General features: G+C 44.6%; 1 protein-coding gene across 1 annotated transcript in view; it reads right to left on the bottom strand.

The window, feature by feature from the left end:
* Nucleotides 1-3,581: 3,581 nt before the first annotated feature.
* Nucleotides 3,582-15,577, bottom strand: part of FBN1 (fibrillin 1) — a 233,354-nt gene continuing 221,358 nt past the window's right edge. Inside the window, exons 61-66 of the mRNA XM_044231383.1 lie at nucleotides 15,457-15,573; nucleotides 15,075-15,203; nucleotides 14,207-14,326; nucleotides 8,768-8,999; nucleotides 6,107-6,281; nucleotides 3,582-4,882 (exon numbers count right to left, since the gene is read on the bottom strand). Of these exons, the coding sequence (XP_044087318.1) occupies nucleotides 4,493-4,882; nucleotides 6,107-6,281; nucleotides 8,768-8,999; nucleotides 14,207-14,326; nucleotides 15,075-15,203; nucleotides 15,457-15,573 (1,163 nt within the window). The 3' untranslated portion in view covers nucleotides 3,582-4,492. The remainder of the gene's footprint in view (nucleotides 4,883-6,106; nucleotides 6,282-8,767; nucleotides 9,000-14,206; nucleotides 14,327-15,074; nucleotides 15,204-15,456; nucleotides 15,574-15,577) is intronic.

Raw genomic sequence — 15,577 nt, 5'->3', positions numbered from 1 at the left:
GGAGAATGACCGGAGACTGAGAGCTCAGCCTGTAAGAACAGCAGCCCTGGCGTCCTTGTCCCCTCCCCGTGGGAGTGATCGTGGCTGGAGGGGGCGTGATGCGGAGCCGTTTGCCCTGCACGGAGCTGCTTCTGCGGTGGGCTGACTCCCGGGCTCAGTGCTTGGCTGCGAAGGACCCACAGGACAGCCTGGTACAGTCCAACGTGTAGGATGCCGCAGGCCTCCGGGGAGTGTGCGATCCTGCCTGGGGCACAGAACCGCTGGAGTTGGATCAGGATATGGCCCTGGACAGGTGCAGTGAGGACACTGAAGGACAATCTGGTGCGATCGTAGACAGAAAGGCCAGCCGCTCATTGCACCCATCTCATGTGGTGACAAAACACACAGCCATTCATGCTCTTGAAATTTGGATGTATCAAGGACCCGTTAATCTTTCCCCACCTAGCAGAGCTGTTAGGGACCCCTAAGAGCAGAGCTTACCATGCAGATGCAACCACACCGGCATGTGATCGCTTTCTGTCCCCGGCTGGTGGGATCGATGGGATGTGTGATTATCACCAGGATGTTTTCAGTTACCTCTACTTCCAAGAGAGGAAGAATCTGAAACATTTAGGTTTGATTTAATTTTCTCCCAAAGGGAATTTTACATTTAGAAGGAAACAGACCTCTTCTGATTCCTGCACTTCAGGGCTCAGCTGCAAGGGGCAGCCCAGAAGGGCTATGGAAGGTCCACAGGGACTACTGCACGGAGCTATGGCTCTCCACTGAGCCTTGCTGCCTCCATGCTGCTTTTTACTTCCAACCCGAGCTACAGGTTCTCAAAATAGCAAGCATGACACCTGGTAACTGACACTACAACCAACCCACGAAGGGCCAAAGGGAGCCGAGAAGGTAATGAGGCATTTATTTATGAAATGGAGATAGTCACAGGGATTCAAAGTAACAATGGATATTACTTTCTATGGGAAAAAACAAGAGTGGACAGAATGCAGAGTTGAGCTAACAGGAAGTCAGACCCACTTACCTGCTTCATTCATTTAAAAAGAATGCACCTTCCCCTGTCCAATAGTAAAAATGAAATTGACATCGTTTCGTAGAAGTCATGATTCAGGCTTGGCTCCAGGACGCAAAACAGCCCATGTCCTAAAAAGAGGTTTATGACTTTGTGTGCCAGAAAAACCATTTTGGATTCATTAGCAGTTAGCTGAAATAACAAATTTTGTGGAATTGCCAGGTCCTGTCAAATGTATGTCGGGTGTCAAATGTACAAGACCCTCATGTTTATACAGACAATTGTGAGAATGTCAGAACCTTTCATTGAGACCCAGACCTGTGAGTGAGCCCAGGCATGGATACACATGGAAATCTGCAAAATCAAAGTCACAGCCTTCTTATTTCTCCCTAACCCTAAATTCAGAATACTGAGAATCCATTCCTAACAATATAATGTTAGGCTCACATTGGGTTTCAAAATGTTTAATGAAATAAATGGGTTTGCTGCTGATTTTTTCTTTACAAAGTGTTATTTAAAATTGGGAAGGGGGAAATAACTTTGTCTTCAGGTCTGTATGTGAAGACTAATCTTCCTAGCAATAGTCTTCTAGCATTTAGAAACAAGATCCTTAAACCATGCAATAATGACATTTCCGATATATCTCTAACAACTACGTTAGAATCAGAATAAAGTACATTCTGTGAACAAAGTGGTGATCTAAAAATCTCTAACAGTTTATAGATATATAACCTTTAAGTATTCTCATATAGTATCAACCTAATTGTCCTTTATTTTGGCTCATCTAATTTACAAACATGATTTCTGAAGTTTAACAGTATTTGTAATGGCAATGTCCAAAGCAATTTTGGCTGGGTAAAGTGCTATTTGTTGAACAAAAATGTAGTTGTTTGTGCAAGTTTAAACATTTCACAAGGCCAGCTGAGTTCATTTCAACCCTACTTACAAAATAATTATTGGCAAATGAAATGGGCTGAGGGGTAGAGACAAGACGTTTTCAAGCTTCTGAGAGATTTACAAAACCAAGTTCGTCAACCACTGGAAGTAAAATCGAAAGGTCACAGACAATTAAAAGGTACAGGTTTAAATCTCAGGATTCAAAAGGGTTCCAACAAGAGGAATATTTACAATGGAACAATGAGGAAAATGTTTTGTTACAGACAGAAACATGGAAAATATGCTGTTGAAAATTGTTGGCTCTGAAATAAATAAAATCCAGACCGAGACTATTAAAAATATCAAAGTGATCTACCCTGTGCCAACTCTATATTCTTCTGCTGTTTGTTAAAAAGAAAATCCGTTATTCAATATAATGCAGTTCTGGTTAAATTATCAAAGACGTTTTCCAAATGCAAACTGTTGTTTACCATGTGCTATATATTCTTCTCTAACAACGTTAGTACACTTCCATCATAGACCCACAGGCACAGAGTTAGAAGGAAATTTTGAGTCATATTTTCACTTCCCAACCAAGGTACAAATTGCTTCCAAAATAGTCATTTGATTCATTTCTATTTAGCACCTATTACAAGCAAGATTTTTTGGATGGTAAAATAAGAGATACAAAAAAATACTTCAAGATGTTCATGGCCTTTAAGGGAGAAGAAAGCATCCTTGTCCACTGGCTGTCATTACGCCTAGACTAGAACACTCCAAAAAGCGACAAGAGAGCTCACCACATCACAAGGAAATCCATTCCTCAATGGGCAGCTCGGCAGTTAGGAAGATGTATGTTAAACTGAACTTCATGGCAACAAACCTCCGTTTTGCCTTCTGGAATAAGATCGAACAGACCTCCTCCACCATCTTTAGCATAGCTTTTTGAAGATGTTGAGAGGATTTTCCTTTGTCCTATATGGTTTCTTTCCCCTTCATGCAGCAATTTTATTTCACCTTTATTTTCGCCACCCTTCACTTTACTGTTCTTGGGGATTGTAAGCATTATTTCATACCAATTCAGTGAACTTAATTGTTAAATGCTCGATATTGCACTTCAAACAGCATTTTCAAATTACGACAGTCAAAAAGCAAGAGCTAGATAGCATTCAGTTGGATTCAATTTGGGATTTCCTTTTGTAAATTAGACTAGCCCTGACTAACAGCAGATGTTTAGGGGGAAAAAGGATGGAGCACCTAAGGCTTGCCAACACTGTATATTTGAGGGGGGAGGGCATGATAAATCTTTTATAATGAAACCCATGTGCTCTAAGACAGTGACTGAACTTGATATCTTAAAATACTTAAATCTAGTGGTCTAAAAGTCACAGGATTAATTAGGTCATGTTTTAGAAATGAGGCTACAATCTAAATTTCTTACTGGCCAGAAATATCTCCACTGTCTTTAATGAACAGAACAAGGGACTAGCTCAAATAACTCCACTGTCTTTAATGAACAGAACAAGGTACTAACTCCAATATGTTAATTTTTTTTGCTAGTGGTTATATGTTTGGCACCTTTCAAAGCTGTAACTACCACATCCAGGATAATTTAAGTTCAGGAAACTTTAGCCTCCAGAATGCCACCCCCCTCCTCAAATCCCACATCCATGCAAGAACACAAAGCCAAGGGTACACTAAAAAAAGAGAGACTGTTTTATTGTGACATTTATGACATGGACCCCTTATTGACAGGAATGATCGAGGGGAATCTTGGCATATTGCACGGGTGTGATGAAGGGTGCACTGGTGATCCTCTGGCTGCCGGGGCTGGTTCTTTGTCCTCCCAGACCTCCACGCATGTGTGGGCCAGTCACGGAAATTTCCTTACCACTTGGTGTATACATTTAACAAGTCTTTGGTCTTAATAAGCACCATTACAAACCCTCACATTAAGGGCATTATTATTCTAGTTTATAAATGTTTCAATGATAAAAAATAGCACGATTACAGTATACACACACTTAATTTACATGTAATGTATTATAACTCATAACTGAGATAAGCTACTGAACTAACTTTGGTTGATTGAAATTAATGGAGTATTTGAACTGAATACTGGTAATTTTGGTTTCTAAGTTGTGTAAATATTACAGTGCATTTATAAATCTAGTTTGAGAATTTACTAGCACCAAATGGATATTATAATTGGCCAACCTAGTATTTGTATTTGGAGAAGCAAAGTTTAAAAATTTGAAAAAACAGAACGGTCCTTCGATTGAAAGCACATTCCTGTAAACTGCTAGAAGGATGGCATGTCAGCATGAATGGCTGACCCCCAGTGAAAATACGTGTCCCAGTTTTCAAGAATCAACACATATGACAAGGTAGCTCAGCTACACACATGAGAAGCCTGAGAAAGTGGTTGTTTGGAACTAGGGTAGTCACCTGTACCTTGCTTTTTGTATTACAAGAATAGTGCTTATTTATAGAAATTTACTTGGTGAAAGATTGTACCTATGATATGAAGATTCTGATTGGGGGGAAAATTCCGTTCTACCTATCTATCTTTGTTTTTTAATTATTTGGTCTCTGTCTGGTGAATTAATGAAGCAAAATCTGAATTTTCATCTTCAGATTGTCACCCAGTTCACCACTGAGGTAGTCTTTGTCATAATTATCTTCTAGCTGATCAAGTTCTTTCTTTTTGTAAAGTGGAGTACTACTGATTTGTAATGAATAGGTTCCAGCCACTGGCTTCTTCTTGGTGAAGTGGAGGTAGCTGATCCCTTCCTTTTGGTTGATTTTAAAGAAGCCATTTTCATTTCCAGATTCAATCAAGTATCTGTTGTGATTGGTCAGAGTTGTCAGGGCAGGGAGGAGCTCTAGGATTCGGACCTTGTTACTGATGTGGGAAATATTGAAAGCGAACACAGCTGTCTTCTCAATGTCCCAACTTGCGAGACTCACATTGGTGTCTCTCTCAGGCTGGTCCTGGAAAGACACATGACAATGCATTAAATAAAATGTAAGTATGTCACCTACTTCTCATCTTAAAGAAAAAGTGACTCGAATCTCACACTAGTACCACCTCCTGCTCACGTTGGATATACTGTGTCGAAAATGCCTGTTTTCATAAAACACCATTTAAGTCGTGGATCTGTTAAACTAGCACATATTTATAATAGTAAAAAAAAATTAAACTGATGTCAAGATGTCAAACTGAAGTCAAGTAGTCGGAGGTCTTCTAATGTGGCGGATCTCCAAGTGTGCTCCCCAGACCAGCAGCATCGGCGTCACCTGGGAATCACCTGTCAGAAACGCAAATTCTGGCGCCACCTGAGACCGACCTACGGAGTCAGAAACCCCGGGGGCATTTCCCAGCAATCCGGCTTACCAAGTCTTCCAGATGATTCAGATGCACACTCAAGTTTGAAAACCACTGTTTTCATAGACCGTTTTCTTTCCCTAGACTTATCTCATTTCCCAAACCACAGTGGATGGGTTGCAGCACCGATGCTAAGAAAGAACGAGTCTATTTCAATTTTGTTCACTGACGCAAAACCATCCCCTCGGAAGGACACGCCTAGGAACCTACTTCCTGACTCTGATGATCTGCTAATATTCAATGCTTTTCACCTGGCTGCTTGCTGGCCTCTCTGGGACCACATGTGCCGGATTCTCCGGGCCTGGAGCCAGAGGTCTGGGAGAATATCTGTGCAGTTCTGAGTTGACTGAAAGGCTGCAGCAGCCATAGGCAAAGAAAACCAGGCTGCTTGAGCTCCATGTTGTTTTTGTCTAGAATCCAAGTTCCCTCACACTCCACATGGCTCTTTTCAGTAGAGGAGCCTTGAGCTTTCAGAACTTGGCGTCCCCGTGGAGAGAGCACTATGTCACTTCACTATTCTGCCCACTTGCTGTCCTGGATCTCAGACCTTTCCTTTTAGCGGACTTTGGGTGGGTGTTTGACTTTCTCTTTGGCGAGACAGAGGAAATGAGCAAGTATGTGAAAACCTTCAGATGGCCACTCCCTAAAAGCAGCAAGAAAATCCAGAGTCCCACAGACTCTTGTAAAATGCAGCCTAGAGCTCAGGGAATGTCTGGATTTTCTCCCCAGAGAGCTTTTTCACACTTTGAAACATCCTTGGAGGAAACCACAGGCATCTGGAAGGCCCTTCTGCAACAGGAGACATCAGGAGAAACCACCTTCTGACCCACCTCGATGTTGGAGGCATCTGTTTCATTTGTGCTTCTCCGTTTCCTGCCCCGTTTGGGGTAGCCGTTGATCTTACATTCATAGCAGGCCTCCGGGGAGAGAGAATTGTCATCCATTTCGCCACTGGCAGGAGGCTCTGGGCCTCCTCGGCCCATGCCAATTCCAGAAACACAATGCCTGTGGAGGAAGAGGGGCATGGCCCCTTTTCATTAGAACTGGGAGATAAGGGAGGACCACCAAGAGTTCCAGTGATGCATGGACCCCACCGGGTGACATTTAGCCATTGACTATTTGTCTACTAGGTGACTCGCTGGTTCCGAGAGCCACCCTGAAGTCCACTGGGTGTAGGCTCGGAGAGCCAGTTCCCCGGGTTGGTCGATTTCTTTCTACTATCTCTCTGGGTCCTGTGTTGCATATGGATTTGCCCCTACTTTTCTGAACCCGACTGTGGCAGGTGTTTTGCTCCATTAACACAGGGAGGGGACATGGAGTGGAAATGGGGAAAGGATTGGGAGCTGAGGGGGAGACCATGTGACTTGGGAGGTTAAAGGAAAATGTCTTCCTTTTATAAACCAGAAAGTGAGAAAGGTATGAGCATCCGCCGTGGAGCTCCCTGCCCTCTTCCTGCCTCCCTGACCGCATCGCTACAGCCTCTCCTTCCGCCACCACCATCATCAGCCTTCACCACTCCGGCTTCTGAGCAGCTTCTCTTCTTAGGTGACCACGCGCTTTGGCTAAAGCTACTGAAGGTGTAAGGAAAGTTCTAGGTAGAAGTGAGGTTGACTTAGAAACAAGCCATGAAGATGTGTAATGTATAAGATGCAAGCACGGGAGCTTAACCCAACTGTGGGAAATTGTTTCAAGTCATTCAAAACCACTAGGGCCATTGGCTCTGACTCATGTGAGGCCGGATAAACAAACCCATGCCCAAGAGAGAACTAGTTCAGCTGTTTTTCTTTGCCTTTCAGTTATCAAAGCCAAGTTACAGAGGGAGGCTTGCATGTTTCACAAGTACCTTGTTTTGTTATTCTGCTTACTATTTCCTAGGCCTCTTGGAATGTATTTACCAGGCTCCTCTTTCAAAATGTGTTGAAATATCTCATTGATCCTAAGGAGTCTTTATTTGGGGGCAGGGTCCACTCTAGTGATTCACGGAGAAGCCCAAGCTGTTATAAATGGGTAGATTTCTACTAATGGGTCAGAACAAAGAACAATTATTGATCTCTTTTTCTATACTTGTTGGCCCGTTTTTTATAATCCATTTTTCTTTATGCCCTCAATGCCAATAAGCAGGATCTTTTTGTGTGTTTTGCAGTTCAGGGGCTCCTACTATTTTCTGCAATCCTGCCAGAGCCCAGTACATTTTCTTTTCTCTTCCTCTGTCTTAAGAGCAGCATGAAACGTGCAGAAACAATACAATGGATGAAATGATGAATGCTCATCGTGTATGTGTGTGTGTTTGTATACATTTGCAAAATGATTAAGTTATTGGAAGGAAAACCCCAAATTTGTAGGCTTTGGTTCTTTTCTCAGAACTCCTTTCCAGTATTTTCATATCCCTGGAACACCACTTACAAGAAGTGTGACTACAAAGTCCCACTGGCCAGAAGCCAGTTTGGACTGTCATAATTTTTGCTGGGAAAATGGTTCTGGCATTCAACTTATGAAGAATGAGTCTACCGAGAGCCAGACACAAACATCTGGGAATTTGTGTCCTATTGCTGGCATTCTGTGTACTTCCCATGAAACATTCTTTTACCTTCAAGTCTATATAGACCCAAAGTGAGTCGCTTGATGTTTGTGTGTTGAGAAATCAAAGGCCACTAGGTTAGTTTTATATATACACGTATGTGTGTGTTCTGGGATGTGTGATTTTGTGGGGTGTGTCTGTGTGTGTGTGACTGTGTGACGTGTATGTCTATTTCATGTCTGTATGTTCCTAATTAAAAAGGTAAAAACTGAAATCCTTAACAAGACAGACAAAAGTAGATGGGCCTCCAAGTCTCGATTAAGTCAGCAGGGAAAAAGACCTACATTTGAAAACTTACCACTAAACTTTCAAATTACTGAGTAAAATAAAACTATGTCTTGCCTTCCCCAACACTCACATCTACAATGTGGTGAAGTGTTCTGCCTGGAGAATACAATAATTATTTCAGCTCCTGTTTCATACTCTTTTGGTAATTGTTAACGTAAACTTAAATCTGAGGTGTAACGTGTGCATTAAAACCAGATACCATTGTGATTGATCCTAACATAACAATGTTCTCTAATGACAAGGCGTTTTCAGTCAAGACCGAACCCTGCTTGCCCCAGGAGGAGGATGGGTCAGGAATGTGCCCTGCGTCCTGTTCTGGTCTGGGTCGGCCCCTGCGTTTCTGGAGAAATGAATCCATTTTCAACAAGAAGATCAAGAGAACGAGATGGAGAAAACCTATATCAAGGTATTTACAGCGAGTTTCATAGTCTGTGAATTACAGCCTAACACCTTTGCAGAGCTAACTGCAATGACCTCTAGGATTACAAAAAGGATGGTTCTCCTCAGCTAGGATGGGTCGTCAGGAGTGACATCCACTTCACGAGGCTGGGAGCAGGAGAGCCCCCCCCACCCCCGGCGTGAGCAGGAGCGCCCCCCTGGCGCGAGCAGGGGCAGCGGCACTCACCCTTGGCCTATCCGGAAGTAGCCCGGCGGACAGCCGCACAGGTAGCCGCCCTCCGTGTTGGAGCAGCCGTAGCTGCAGGGCGCCTGCGCGGAGCCACACTCGTTGATGTCCTGGCAGCCCCCGCTGAACTGTTCGTACTGGAAGCCCGCGGGGCACATGCACTTGTAACTGCCCAGGGTGTTGTGACAGGAGGCTCCTCCGCAGATGTGTGCGCTGAGGCATTCGTTTTCATCTGCAGGGAAGCCAGAACACACCAGGCGTTTCCACCAGGGACTGCCAGCCAGCTGGCCCTCCGCTCCCACTCCTCGGGAAGGCAGGGCAGGCTGAGGTGGCTGGGGTGGGGAGAGGGAGGGGAGAGAGAGGGCGAGAGAGGGGGTGGGGGGAGCGAGCACACTGTGGAAATGGACGTGGCCTCTTGGCACACGGGGAGTCAACGTGGAAGGCGAGGTCAAACACAGCAGGTGGAGAGCGTTAGAGCGTGGCGTTCGGAGGGCGTCAGATTCCAGGTCTCATCTGAAGCCCACACGAGCCTCCCGTGAAGCACGAGGGGCTGGTTCCTAGCTAAGGCTCAAGGCTCAGGGCAGGAGGGAAGGCATCCTGCAGTTCTCTGTGAGAAGGAGGGCTGTCTCCAAAGCAGGGACCAGCTGTATTCCCGGAGGCCGCTTTCCCAGTCCTCCTCCTTGAGGATGAGCGCGGCTGGCAGGGCTGCCCTCCTGCAAGAAGTGTCTGCCCCACTTGCACTTCCTTTTCAAAAATCTGCAAAAGCCCCCAGGTGCTTGTCCTGGGGATGAATAGTGCCTTCTGGTATGTCTGCTCCCATCTCTGAATGCCCCCCCCCCTCCTTATCCAAACCAGCCTCCTGCCCAGAGTGTCTGGGCCATGTCTAAAGCAAAGTATGGCTGGAAGACATTCAGAGCAGACTTCACAACCAATAATTGGAAAAAACCCACAATAGAGACAGATGCTGCAGGACTGGCTACCCACAGGGACCTGCCAAGTCTGACAGTAAAAAGCAGGGAAAAGAAATCTAACTTTAAAAAATCAACTTGAGGGAGAAAATCTTGAGTATTTCACTATTTCTAATTTATACCTTTCTGAAATCTCAAATATACTTTCGTAGGCCTGACGTGTAGGGCAGGCTGGAAGCTTGCTGGTAAAATATTCCTTAATCGCTGTAGCCCATTTTCATGCATATATTCATTTGACTGCATACAGATTGGCCTTCGCCTCACTGAGCAAATGCTTCCAACATAAGCAAGGAGGGGGAATGTAATTAAGGTTTATTAGATGCCCACTGCATGATAGAGTACAAGGTTCAGTACCTTGACCTTCCCAACAATCATGGGCAGTAGGTGTCATAATCCCTGCTTTACAGATGATGAAAACAAGGCTCCAAGAGCCCCTCTGAGATCCAGCAGCAGCAGCAGGGCCGAGACGCATGCCCAGGGCTGTCTGATTGCAGAAGCCACGTGCTTGCCTCCGTGCCAGTGTCTCTCAAGAGACTCTGCACCATTTAAACTGGTACTTCTTTTGTCTTTTTGTTGGTTTTACCTTTTTAGATTCCTTTACAAAAAAACAGATCTGTTTCTAAGAAAACATCTGTATTTATTTATATTTATATATATATATATTTTTTTAAAGTAGGCTCGACACCCAGCACGAAGCCCAGTGTGGGGCTTGAACTCATGACCCTGACATCAAGACCTGAGCTGAGAGCAAGAGTTGGACACTTAACTGACGGAGGCTCCTAGACGCTCCAAAAATATCTGTTTTAAAAATTGGAAAAACAGGTGGGTCAAAATGGTGGAGGTGGGGTGCTTCCATATGTATAATATTCTCCCTCCTTCTCTTCTCTCTCCCTTTCCTTTTTCCTTCCTGTGTGGAAGGAATAGATACACAATAAGAAAGCCATTCACTGAGCTGTCTGCTGTGGCTCAGTGCCCAGCTACAGGTCTGTTTGAGAATTCTTTATATCCAGGGACTCCCAGATATCCACCCAAGGTCATTTAGGCTTCAGGGTTCCTACAACAGAGGTAATTAGATCTGCCGTTGTCTTTGTTTTTTCCCCCTTGCTCTAAATCAGAGATGAAGTGTGTAAGATACCAGTGGAGGCCATGGGCACCCAAGAGTGAAAGAGGAACAGAGGGTAATCACTTTGGTGTAAAGACTATCCCTGGGCTGGATGTTTTCCTCTTGCCCCTCCATGTCTATCTCTAGACTTTTCACCTGCTGTCAGCCCCTGGAGACTGACGTGCCTGGAGCATTAACACGCTCCTCTCCTTTGCCCTGTGCTTTTGGGCTGGGCTTAGCCATTGGTTTCCTGACGGGACTCTGATAGATAAAACCTCTAAGGCCCATGTCTGTATATGTAGGACAGAACCCACTGATATAAAACTTAGATTTATTTATCTGTATTGTTCCAAAGGACAGAAATAGGTTAGAAGTAGGAGGAGGAACAGTTCGTTTCTATGGAAAAAATATTTCCAAGAATTAAAGTTCTTTATAGATAAATTGGGTTATCTTGCAAGAAAGTGAATGCCCTTCAAGATGGTATTCAAGTGAAGCTTGGACAACCGGGGAGGTTGGAGAAGGAGTTATGTTTTAAGAGTGAGGTCAGACTAGATCCTCTCTAAGGCTCTTTCTAGCTTTGAGCATCTATCTCTGTTACTATAAATATCCATCCCAGTTAAGAACTCTCTTCTCCCTGTCACATTCTTTTCTATTTTACTTTCCTTTTTTTTTTTTTTTTTAACTCCCTGAGAATCTAACAAAGTTTAAATTAAACTTGCTTATCTATGTTAGGGAACTAGGGTCAGCAGAACAGGGATTAAGATAAGAAACTGGCAAATAGTCAATGTTTACAGCTTGGAAAGAATCTGCACTCACCCTGTACATCAGTGTACAAACATGACTTGTTTCCCATGCTTTGCCCTCTCCACCTTTTTCATCCTGGAGCAAATGGCTCCAAGAGCAATTTTTCTGTACTCCAAAATCTTTGTTTTCCTCTCAGTCAATGCTCAAAATTGGGGGGTGGGGTGTCCTTTTTATAAAGAGAGACATTTTAACTTTATTGAAACAGCCTTGGATTCTCCAAAAAACACTCCTTAATCTTAAGACTAACACCTATCTACTCTGTCCTCTAAAATCAAAGGTTGCAGCATTAGGCTTGCTTAGTGTTAGCCATGGTGTGAAGAGAGAACCACAAGAAGAATTCCAAAATGTAGGATGGACTCTCTTTTACAAATTTTCTCTAGGTCAACATGGCTCAACTCCAACTGCAGCTGCAAGCTTGATATATTCCATAAGGCGATGAAACCCTGGGGCCCCTGGGTGGCTCAGTGGGTTAAAGCCTCTGCCTTTGGCTCAGGTCATGATCCCAGGGTCCTGGGATCGAGCCCCACATTGGGCTTTCTGTGAGGCAGGGAGCCTGCTTCCCCCTCTCTCTCTGCCTGCTTGTGATCTCTGTCAAATAAATAAATAAATAAATAAATAAAATCTTTAAAAAAAAAAAAAAAAAAAAGATGACAATGAGATCCAGTGGCCCTTGACCCCAAACCCATCCATCTTCTAAAAGTGAAATTCTGGCAGCCCAGGAGTGAGGATCCAGAAAGGGCTGGTCCGAGAAATCCACTCTGCATGGCTCCAGGGAAGCCATTCTGACCAAAGGCAATGCTCGTTGTGGACAGCTGTACATCTTAAGACATAATCTTAAGAATTATGAGCCCAGTTTGGGCTAGTATCTTTTGGGTATTGAAACCCCCAAACCTCTTCTAACTTCTTCTTTTTTTTTTTTTTAAGATTTTATTCATTTATTTGACAGACAGAGATCACAAGTAGGCAGAGAGGCAGGCAGGGAGAGAGAGGTGGAAGCAGACTCCCTGCTGAGCAGAAAGCCTGATGCGGGGCTCGATCCCAGGACCCCGAGACCATGACCCGAGCCGAAGGCAGAGGCCCAACCCTCTGAGCCACCCAGGTGCCTCCTCTTCTAACTTCTTTTTTTTTTATTTTTTATTTTTTATTTTTTTAAGGATTTTATTTATTTATTTGAGAGAGAGAGAGACAGTGAGAGAGAGCATGAGCGAGGAGAAGGTCAGAGAGCGAAGCAGACTCCCCCATGGAGCTGGGAGCCTGATGTGGGACTCGATCCCGGGACTCCGGGATCACGCCCTGAGCCGAAGGCAGTCGTCCAACCAACTGAGCCACCCAGGCGTCCCCTCTTCTAACTTCTTAATCAATTTATTCTAGAACTCCCAGCCAGGAGATGACCTTCTGGGGGCCGAAGTAGAATCTCTAGGCAATGAAGATATGATCTGCCCATCTCCACTACTCCCAGACTGAAGGTAGGAAGAGGAGGGGAGGGCAGGTCATCAAGGAGTGTCTAAACTCTTCCAGCACTGGCATCCTTTTAGCCAACCTCGCTCACCCTTCCAAAACTGTCTTGGAAAGAATCAAACCAAATGAGAGGGATTCAGTTTTGATAAATGAAAACACACCAAATGTCTCTTCTTCTGGAGTAAAGTGGAGCACTGAGAGGTGGAGCAGCACCAGGGAAGCAGTAATCCTTGTGTCTTTGCTAAGGAGGGCTCTGAACCCATGGGCGTGACAGCTAGAACAGGTCACCTAAGCACCAAGCTTACCACAGTGCTGCGTAGATACTTGGTACATGGAAAAAGTGAGTGAACACAACACCTCAAAGGCAGCCCTGAGTCAGGAAGTTAAGAGCCTGAGGTTCTATTCTCAGGCATGTCACAAAGGAACAGGGTTCAGGACAGATTACTTTTCTTCCTTGGGCTTTCAGGTCTTTCTAGTAAAACCAAGAGCCTGGGCAGGATGAATCTGGGGTCCCTCTAAACTCACCGTGTTGGAATTCTCTCATGTGCATTAAGAGTATTTTTCCCATGACAGTATGGAATAAAAAATGACATAATTTCAGTTTAATGAGCCTGTGGGTCTCCCTTAATTTTCCAAAAGAATTCAGAGACCTGAAAAAACTACCCGCATCAGCTGCCTGCGCTCTGCCCCAAAGGGTGTGTAGAGCTGAATGGAACCACTTCTGTGTCTGTGGGCCAAAAGTCATCCCAAATCACCTCTGGCTGGCTGGCTATTTTTCAGTCAGAGGCAGGATTTTGTTGGCCCTGCTGTGAACAAGGCCACAGTGACAGCACGCAGCAGAAGGGAGGAGGATGCTGAGAGTGAAGGAGTTCTAGGGGCATTTCATTTCCAGTGCTCTCAAAGTATCCTTTATCATTATTTTTTTTCCCCCTCAGTTTGCTGTTTTGCCAAGGCTGTGACTTTCCTCTGGTTTCAGCCAGGTTAGGGGGGCTTTAAATGACTCTCTGTTGATCTAATGACAGGTTTCCAGTTTCTAGAAAAAAAGCACTATTTGGCCTCAGTGGAGGCCACCGTGATTCATCGTGGTACCAAAGAAAGACTACTTGCCCACACACTGGTTCCACTGGTAGTGCTGGAGATAGCCCTGGGGGCAGCTGCACCGGTAGCCCCCGATGATGTTCTGGCAGCCGTGCTGGCAGCGATGGTTGCCTTCACACTCGTCCACGTCTGCAAAGGAAGGGAGAGCTGCCTTGAAGCCACATCAGCGTTGGTTTCCCAGGTGTTCTCTGAAGCCGCACTGACATGCATGCTAAAGGGAGAGGCAGCTGACCCCCGAAAAACTATTCTACCACCAGAATGTCAAGAATATGTGCACCGAAGCTTTTAATGAGTCCAAGGAGAAGAACACCCAGATATTCCTGCTAATGTCTACAAATTAAAATGACCAAGAAATGAAGGTAAGGCCCAAGAGCACTCTATGGGATGGCTGTGGAAGTTATTTGTATTTGCTTGTTTGTGCCAGGATCAGAAACTAAAAGATGTCAAGACAGAAAGGAAATCCTGAAAAAAAAATTTTTTAATTTTAATTGCATATTATCAGATGAGTTATTCTTCATGCTTATAATCCACATGTGGGGAGTCCTTTTAAGACTTTGGATCCAATGACTAGAATATGAATGAATCAAGTGCAGGAACTGAGCTATTTTTCTTGACTAGTTTTTGCCTCTTAGGTGATGCTACTCACTGAGCAGAAAAAGCCCTGAGATACTAGGGGAAGGCACATGTTATGGACATGATCAAGCATGAGGTGAAAGATGGGTCTTTAAGACAGGACACCTGTGCCAACCCAGCAAAATAGTTCCCGTCTTCAGATGGGTGTTCTACCCTGTGCTCAGTTCCGAGATCTCCTAGAGGAGGAGGGTGAAGAGTTTCCCCCAGGACCTGGCAGCAGTATCAAGCTGAGAACCCTACCCACCTTCACAGCTGGCGCCACTCTGATCCAGTGAGAACCCGCGCTGGCATTCACAGGTGAAGCTCCCAGGAGTATTCTGGCAAATACCCTTAGAGCCACACAAGTTGATGTCAGAAGTGCATTCGTTGTTATCTAGAACAAGTGGGTAGGGAAAAGAATTAAAATCCACTCTTTGTGTTGTTTAAAAGAGAGAGGGATGATTCACTCAGAAAAGGCCAATAACTTTTCACATACAGGTATGTGCAGACACACCTGCACACACGTACCTGTACTCACATAGTCTTTTTTTCACTTTTTTGTCGTCTTCCAACAGCAGAGGAACTAGAAAACAGTTCCTTAAAGGAACAGCTACGTTTCCTCTAGGGTGTTTTCGTCTCCCACTTACCGATGCAGGCAGTATGGTGCTGGGTAAATCCAGGAGGACATTTACATGTGAAGCTGCCGATGGTGTTCACACATAGGAACTGACAGTTGTGCTGTTTGGTGGCACACTCGTCAAGATCTAT

Source organism: Neovison vison, chromosome 13 (assembly GCF_020171115.1).
Source record: "Neovison vison isolate M4711 chromosome 13, ASM_NN_V1, whole genome shotgun sequence".
NCBI classification, from domain to species: domain Eukaryota; kingdom Metazoa; phylum Chordata; class Mammalia; order Carnivora; family Mustelidae; genus Neogale; species Neogale vison.
Note: the sequence above shows the minus strand (reverse complement) of the source record. Positions and strands in the feature narration are given on the sequence as shown.